This window comes from Cucumis sativus, chromosome 2, assembly GCF_000004075.3.
Source record: "Cucumis sativus cultivar 9930 chromosome 2, Cucumber_9930_V3, whole genome shotgun sequence".
Taxonomy (NCBI): Eukaryota; Viridiplantae; Streptophyta; class Magnoliopsida; order Cucurbitales; family Cucurbitaceae; genus Cucumis; species Cucumis sativus.
In genome coordinates this window covers 589,508-598,729 of record NC_026656.2, presented here as the reverse complement: position 1 = coordinate 598,729, position 9,222 = coordinate 589,508, and the positions used below count along the sequence as shown (strand labels likewise).

The 9,222-nt window shown below is 32.7% G+C and overlaps 1 protein-coding gene across 1 annotated transcript; it reads right to left on the bottom strand.

Moving 5' to 3' along the window:
* Nucleotides 1–638: 638 nt before the first annotated feature.
* LOC101211340 (protein DETOXIFICATION 52) lies at nucleotides 639–2,501 on the bottom strand. Its single transcript, XM_004141114.3, has one exon. It carries the CDS (start codon nucleotides 2,348–2,350, stop codon nucleotides 794–796), a length of 1,557 nt encoding a protein of 518 aa, XP_004141162.1. The 5' UTR covers nucleotides 2,351–2,501; the 3' UTR covers nucleotides 639–793.
* Between the last annotated feature and the right edge of the window lie 6,721 nt (nucleotides 2,502–9,222).

Below are 9,222 nucleotides of genomic sequence, written 5' to 3'. Positions count from 1 at the left end.
GCCAAAGGGGAAAAAGAAAGGTGGAAAAGAGAGGGTATAATGGGAATGGAGGGAAAACAGTTAGAAACATATCCTTGATGTTTTTTTGTGCACGTACTGACCTATGATAGGTCTGTGATGGTGATAGGTGCTACAATGGATACGTTAGATGAAAACATCCAACCAGTCTTTTGTCTAAGGGAAGAAAGCTTGTGAAAGAAATAGACCAAACATGTCTGAATTTTGGAGACATTTCCCTCAACTCCAATTTCTCTTCTTTGCATTAATGTCAATTTCCCCCAAACAATAATTTTTAACCTTCCCTTTTTTTTCTCTCTCCTTTTCATAAGGCTTTTTTTTTTTTTTTCTCTTTTCTTGTAATAAAAGTCTATTCTAATATTCCAAAATACTATGAATGGGAGAAATCAACGGAATTGATAACGATGTTGCCTTGATAGGTGGAAACATAAACTATTAGAAATAAGTGATAGACCGACCCAACTAACTAGAAGGGAAGAATATTAACCCATTAGATAAAAAGTTCAAATCATATCACTTTTATTCTATAAAATTAATGGTAAATAAACATATGATAGACCGACCCAACTAACTAGAAGGGAAGAATATTAACCCATTAGATAAAAAGTTCAAATCATATCACTTTTATTCTATAAAATTAATGGTAAATAAACGTGATTACAAAAGTTGAGTTGATTCAAGAATATATATATATTTTTATATGGATAGGGATTCCAATGAGGTTAAAGAAAAAAGGTAGTTTTCAAGATGAAATTGTTTTACAATTTGGTGTAAATTAGGAAGAATCAATTATGTGTTGGGGGGGAGAAAGTAAGGGTAATTCATCACCCGCATAACACGTCAGCAAGTGGGACCTACAAGCTTGGAAGTCCCAGTCAGTGGTGCCAATCACATACAACATAAGCCCAGCACAACACACTTGGGCTGACAATAGGCCCAGCCAAAGCCCACAAAACCCAACCCCTAATCTAAACGCAAGCCCAACCGCCACCGGCATACCAACGCCGTAAAACGCGCCAAGGTTTATATTCGCCGCCGCAGACGGCCGCGCGCACCCTCTCAAAACGCCGCATCCAACGGTCTGCGGGCAGTTTCCGAGTTCACACAGGCCCAAAATAGGCAACGCCACAGACGTTAGCCGGAGAATCTCGCCGTCGTCGGTAAACATCCTAGCCCATTTATTCCTCATCCCTGTTGCAAACGACGTCGCTCCTAACCCCATCATCGCCGCTACAAACACCGCCACCACAGCGGAAAGCTTTGCCTTCTCCGGCCGACCGCCGCCAAGCTCATTCCCGACGCGGGTGGAAACAGCAAATCCAAGAGACGAGGGAAAAATATAAATCAACGACGTGGTTTGAATCAATACCCCCATCGAAGCAACCGTTGCTTTAGGGTCCACAAGAAGTCCACACAGCACGATCATAATCTCGTACCACCACCACTCCAAGCAAACCGATATACAGCTCGGCGCAGCTAGCTCCAAAAGCGGCTTCCAGCCACTCAAACATTCCCGGCTCGGCGCCGTCCACGTCGGAGCATGAACTCCCGAAACGACGACGTACGCCACCAAAAATACCAACACTAATAAATTCGTAGCCGCCGCTGAAGCCGCCACCCCGGCTACTCCAAAATCAAAATAACTAACCAACAAGAAATTGATCGGCACGTGACAGAGAGCCCCGCCGAGCGATGCCAAAGTTAACGGGACGGTGATGCCCTGAGCGCGAAGGTAAATTCTGATCGGGTTAATGAAAGAATTGGTGAGAAGGTCAGGGAGAGAGAAAATCAAATAAGTTTGAGCCATTTCTGTGATGCTTGGATCTTGACGGAGAAAGAGGAGGATTTTACCCATATTTACCCACAGTAAAAATATGGGTATGGAAGAAACAAGAAGAAAAATTACCGCTCGGTGAAGGGTTAGAGAAAGTAGCTTCGGACGCTGGGCTCCGAAGGCTTGAGAACAGAGTGGTTCCATGCCTAAAGCTAAACCGGAGAGAACAGAGTAACCGGTGATATTAGCGAAGGCGATGGCGAGTGAACCGGCGGCGAGTTCCATGTCACCGAGCCTGCCGAGGAAAAGCATGGAAATGATTGAACGGGAATAGATTATGAGAGCCGTTAGAGCAATGGGGAAAGCCAATGAGAACAAAGATTTGGCTTCGGTGACAATTTGTGAACACGAAAGTAACTGCTGCGGCGGCGGCGGTGGCGGCAGTTGTTTTTTGGGGGAAAGGTCGAAGAAGTGAAGTAATTGGGAGGGGGGCGGCGGTGGCGGCGGAGGGGATTTGGTTGGAGGGGGAGAAGAGGGGTTTGAAATTGAAAGACACATGATGATGATGATTAATGAAGGGGAATGATGTGAAGTACTTGTGTTGTGTGGGAATCAGGTACATGAATTGGAGAGAGATACAGAGAGATCAATCTTTTCTAATGGCTGCTTGGTTTTTCTTTTTTGTATTCTTTTTCTTAGTCTACAAAATGGGGGGCTGGATAAGGTATTAATAGAAGGTAGGAGAGAGAAAATTAGATTCTTTATATATTTCTTTATGTTTTCCCAATTACACTCATTTTAACAACCATCCATTATCATCATGTAACCATTTATTAAATCAACAATTTTGTTCAAAAATTCATACCAATCAACCAATATTCATCACTCCTATCAAACATTACATACTCAAAATTTCATACCATATATCACATTCTAACCATTGAGTATAATTTGTTGTGTCACAAATTTGTATTAATTGGTTCAAATACTCCTCTTCATCAGTCAGCACATACCTTTTTTATGGTAGTTTGATTCAATTTCCCAATCAAATTTTCTTATAAAAAGTTTCCCGGAATTATACTTTAAATATAATTTTCTTAAATTACAGAAATTAAAATATTTTCCCCACTTTTTTTGGAATTAATATAAATGATCAAAATTATTGCTCTCAATTAACTTTCTCACACAACTATAGGTAAAGTTGATATTAAGTAATAAAACAATTAATTAGAACTTCAATTACAAAATACAACAACCTCATTTTTATTAGATTATTTTTTGCGTTTTTTTTTCTAATCCAATAATGTGAAGTGAGTTTATTAAAGTCAACAAGGCATATTTTTTAATCCTTAAAAAGATTCACTTTGGTGTAAGTTTATGTGGGGTTCCATCAATTTTCACTATTTACAAATGATTGATCCTTGACAGAGAAAAAAAAAAAAACCCAACTTTTTTTTCATAAAATGAAAAGAAATATTAGTTTCAAATTGAAAAAAGGTTAAAAAAATGTTGAGACAATAATTTTATATGTATACCTTGAAGAAAAAAGGGACTTTTTATTGTATGGTAAAAATAAAAATCAATTAGCACAATTGGAATGTTTCTGAAAAGTTGGTCTTATTTCTCTCCAAAGGACTGTCCTTTTTTTAGGGGGGAAAAGTTATTAATTTTTACTGTACATTTTACCATATAGTTTTCCCTTCTTTTTTTTTTCATCCTAAACCAATCAGTTGACTAGCTATGATATTTTGGTAGAAAAATGCAAAAAATATTGGCTACTTTGTTTATGAACTTTAGGGTTAAGCCATGATGGGGGATGGGGGATGGGCTATGGGCCAAGAAAATGACAAAAATGAGATGTATCTTTGATAACTTAGCCTTCTCAAAAATATAAACCTTACCTTTTTATTTATAATACATTAAAAAGAAATGTGAATGGTCTTGACCAAGTGAAATTATATTATACAAACAACTTACAATTTGGTAAAGTAGCATGTTTATAGTATGGTCCGTCAAAATATCCTCATGTTACTTCTAATTAGAGTATCAATTCATCACATGTGGTTAAGGGTCAAGAAGTTATAACTAGTTTTGAACTTTCAGGTACAAATAAAGATTATCCGAATGAATTTAAGCAACAACATTAAATTGATTGAAAATTCTCTAATTGGTTTTATATGATGTTTCAAGATAAAATAAATTCAACTTTGTTAAAAGTCATTTGCTACATACTTCATTTTGTCTTATGTGAGTTAGCTAGGGGTAGAATGAATATTTTAACTTCTTTTTCTTAGGATATAATTAAGTGTTTGAAAGATTAGTTTTAGGTTTTTAGGTTTCTGTTGAGAAAATAAATCATTTAGTATAGATTACAAAATTTCAATCATTTTGAGATTTGTAGTGAACACTCAAGAGTAGGTCTTATCAACTTATTTGTGAAGTATTCTAACTTGAAGTTGAAGAGAACTAGTTTCCACTATCTCTTGATCTTGGATCAAAAAATAAATCCATATTATTTAATCTTTTATTCTTTGAATAAACGTCAACTTGATTTCTAGGATTTTAGAATTCTTTTAGGTTAGACCTAATTTATAGATTGCTAAGGTTTCATATCACTAATATAAAATAGTGTAATTGTACCAAAACCAAAACCCAATGGAAGAACTTTGGGTGGTTTTTTTTTTCCCTCAAAATGCAAGGCACAAGAAAAGCCACCACCACCAAAAAAGCCATCCCATAGAATTAAAAAGATTTGAAAACTTGACTACAAATTTAGGCTTTGTTGGGTGTCAAACACACAACCAAAATGGACAGAATAAGGCTGTCTCCAATGCATATTTGACCAAAAGAAAAAAAGAAAGAATAATGCTACTATAGAGAGAAAATGATCAAGCGATTGAAGCAAAATTACATTATTATTCCCCATTTTTGGCATAATCTTAATTTGATATGTATCCTATCACAATCACAAATAGTTTACAAGTTGGTGTGTAAAGGAGAAAATGGAATTGCGTGATGGACGCAAAGAGAATGGGAATTTTCTTCTTTTGAAGACATTGAAGAGCCTGTCACTTTCTCACAGGCATTTCATCAAACAGATGGAAGGAAAGGAGACATAAGTTTCTTTAGTGCCCTAATGCTCCACTCCCCTCCTTCTTCATCATAACCCTATATTTAGCTAATCTCTGCTCTCACTTATACTGTCATTTAACCAAAAATAAATAAATAAAACAATACCCCATTTCCACTTCAAAAACGTCTTTAAGTTTAAATACGACTTTCATTTATACTTAAAAGTTGTAAGACGATATTAAATTTACGTTCTTCCTACCTTAACTTTTGAGCGTCATTAAGCAGCATAATATCAAAGAAGGTTCTCCAAAAGGTTTTATATTCAAATCTTTATAATGTTATTACCTTCTTAATCACTAATAGTGATTTTTATGTTTTTCTAGGTTTTCTACATATTTTAAACCCATAAGTGAGAATAAGAGTGATAGATGATATAATAATATTGTGGTTAATTAGGCATTGGAAGGTAGAGCAAGAAATTTAAAGAATTACAATTACAACAAAACCTATCACACGATATAAGCTATCGATAATATGGAGAATTGATATAAGTTATAGTCAAAAGACTCGTACTAGTAATATACAGAGGATTATTTAATTAAAATTTTCTACATTGCAAAGTCTTTTACAATATGATTTATATGCTAGTATTTTAGACCTGGTTACATTTGCATAATTGTCCCTAACATTAAACTCACTTTCATCTACCAGTTTAATTTTTTGGGTCAATTGAAATTTTGCAAATTGATATGTGACGATAACTTAAAATGATATGTTGGTCTCAGATTTCATCTGACATTTTAATAGAGTTTTACATAAAAGATATCTTTTGAAATGCTAGTAAAAATGAATGATAATATTGTAACTTTTAAAATGATTGAAAATTTTTTAAAATAAAAAAAAAATACCACATAGCAAAATTAGAAGAAAAAGAAAAGGTAGACAACTACGCGTTTTTGGGAATTGGTGCGTCACTTTCTTGTTTCTCCAGTAGTATGTTCTCATTTTCTCGCCATATCGTTTTTATCATATAACGACAAGGTTCAAAGTATTTACAAATATAATATAATACAACAAAAAAAGAAAATATTTAAATCAATATCTTGCTAATAAAAATTTATCAATAATATATCAATAGAAGTCTTATCACTAAATTGATAACATGTGTGCCATTTTTTTTTTGTATATGGACAATTGCGTGGATTGATATACTAACTAATTTTGGTTGTTACTAATAATTAATGATGTTACATAACATATACAAAACTTAAAGAATATATATATGTTTGATAACATTTGTTAAATTTGGTTCTATTATTATTATTATTAAAGGTGTTGCTTCAATAGTAGATGTCTTATTAATTAGTGTTCATCATCTCTAAAATATTCAATATTCTCGCCAACCAAATACCACATTTTTCACATGTATGATACTTTTCTTGATAATAAGACTTTTAAAAGTTTTACTTTGAATACAAGACTCCATTTAATCTCCCTTATTATTGGATCCTTGAAATGTATACCTTCATCAATCTTTGTCCTTAATGTCTAAATTGTTTTTCTTAAAAAATACATTTTTCAATGACTACTGTATGTTTACACACAACCTTATAAAAGGTGAAATCATGCTTTTTCTTTCTTTCTTTTGACCAAACTCTTTTGGTTCATGTATACAAAGGAAGTGATATACATCATCTCCCACTTGTTGCATGCCACTAAAATAATATACATAAGAGTTTCAAAAACCTCAGCTTGAATTACTACGGCTGCGAGGACATGTAGAATAGATCATATGGTATCCAATTATTTTGCATAAATAACGTATAGTTTAGTTATGCTTTAAAACTTAGGGTAGGAGTATTAATCATACCACTTTTCAAAGGATCTTAATCTTAAAATATTATAATACACATTATGAAAAGAATATATAAATGGAATAGGGATTAGGACAGAGGAATGTTTGGGGTTACTAGATTTGCACAAAAGGACAGTGTCGAAAAGGGAATTCTTATTATGGCAAAGTTAAGAAACCAAAAAGTTAATATTTATTTTCTCTTCTTAATTTTACCAAATGGGTAAAAACAAAATTAGAAAAGAAAAGAAGAGAGAAAAGCAGTAGAGTGTAGTGGGTGTTGTAAAGCAGAGTGAAATGGAGAGGAATATGTTGATTCTTATTGGATGGATGGTGGGTGGGGTCGTAGAGAGAAGTGGAGCCGAGAGGGTTTATTTTAATGGTGATGATGGGCTTAGGTAGTTGAGTGAATGGTGATCATGGAGGCACATGATCCAGCTGCCTAACTTTGCTGTTTATGACTCATTCAGGGCCTTCATTGTTTGACTCATGTCTACGTTTTTCTTTCTTTTCTAAAAGATAACAATATTCTTTTTTACCTTTTCTTTTTATTAAGAAAATAAAACCCATCAGTTTTAGTTTAAGGGTTACTAATATGAACTTTAATTTTATTGGTATGATCTCCCTAACTTGAAAAATATTATTGCAATAATTTAAACACCCTCAAAATTGATATAATCTATTTCGTATATCATAATGCATTTAAGTTAAATTGTGATATTTTAATTTATTATATAAATATTTTAGTTCATTTTTTTAATTGTTTTAATTATTACTACTATTCTCAATTTCTCATTAATTCAATTGGAAAATAAATTATTAGGAATACGTGGCAACACCCCAGGACATTGGAAAAGGGCCTGCCAGAAGGAAACATTGGGCTTCCTTCTTTCCTTTTCTCTCTCTTTTAAGATTTTTTTTTTTTTTCAAGTTGTATTTATCTTCAAAACTTTTAATTTCATGAGTTTGAATTCTGAAATATTACTATTTTAATTTTAAACTTGGAAAAAATTACTAATGTTTACCTATTATAAGTTTTATTTTAAAATTCACACACACACAGCCTTCAGTGACTTATAAATACTATTTTCTTGATTTTATCAAAAAGTTATAATTAATGAGGTGTAACATATAATTATATATTTAGTAATTAATTCTTTTTCAAAACTTACAATGATATTGAAATGATTAAGTTTGGTATAGATTTTAGGTTTTATTGTTAAACGAGTTGGTGAGGTAGGAGACGATATTGAATAAGTGACAAATTTTCAATGATAATTAAAACTATGTTTAAAGTCTTGTGACATTAAAAGCTTCAAATAAAAATTAACGTGACAAGTGGTTTTTTGCTCAACGACGATCTATAGTAATTTCTTCATCATCTTTAACTTTTGAATCACACCTAAATCTTTTATTTCCTAACATATTCGTAGTCAAATCTACTCAATCGGCCCTCTTATAGATACTAAAACGAACTTAGCTTAGCAATGAATGTAATCTTTTTTTTTTTTTTAGGATTTGGAGGTTGATCTCCTTGCAACTAAGAGATTTCTTATATGGGTTCAAATTAATAGTACCCCACATTTATTATGTTAAGAAAAATAGAACTTAAAATAGAAAGGTGTAGGTGATAGATTGAGCACTGTTATCAAAATATACCACCTTCAATCATTAACACATGGTCTGATTAACTTAATCAATAACTTTTTAATTAGTTTAATCATGGAGCTTCAGAATCACAGTAGCCAATCCAAAGGCAGCCTCAGATTTTGGTTGTTTTAAATAATACAATAATTAACCCTAAGAACAATACATTTGCACGTGATATACATCAGATCCTTTCATACACAGCCAATGCCAAAGCCAGCTATTTCACACAGCTCATCTAAATTCCCTTCTTCCAGAAACCTCACCAAAATTTATATTTTTATTTTTGATCTTTGAAAAAACGAAAGTCAAAACCAAAATAAATGCAAAACAGATTTCCAAAAGTCCATGATAATAATATAGTAATATGAATATTGTTATTATTATCTGTGTTAGGTTACGAATATACAAAGTCGTTGGGGTATTAGGCAAAATATTGAAAGAGTATTACATAGTTGTCTCACATCTACGTAGCTCATGGTTTCTTGTTTTCGATTTTAAAGTTGTTTGACGTAAAAGTTACTCTATTATTTATCACACTTATTTATGTAGGGTAATGGGAGATCTCTTCAAACAAAAGTTTCATAAGATAGAAAATATGAAGATGATGAACGTGTCACTAGAGGTACCGTTCATTTTGTTCAAGAGATATATCCTTTTATTCTTGAAACTTATCTTAACACTTTGAATAATAATATCTCCATCTTTTGGGGAATCTTTTTGAACCCTTTTGAATTGGGTATTAAGTTTTATGTTTTAATTATATTTTTTTCTTCTTTCTTTTGATGTGGGAAAAGGGTTTGAAAGTAAAAAAAGAGAAAAATATGTGTTGAAACAGAGAGCCATATCGCACGTGGGG

Bases quoted from the DNA above. Each gene is read 5' to 3' on its own strand.
- LOC101211340 (XM_004141114.3), bottom strand. From the start codon at position 2,350: ATGTGTCTTTCAATTTCAAACCCCTCTTCTCCCCCTCCAACCAAATCC.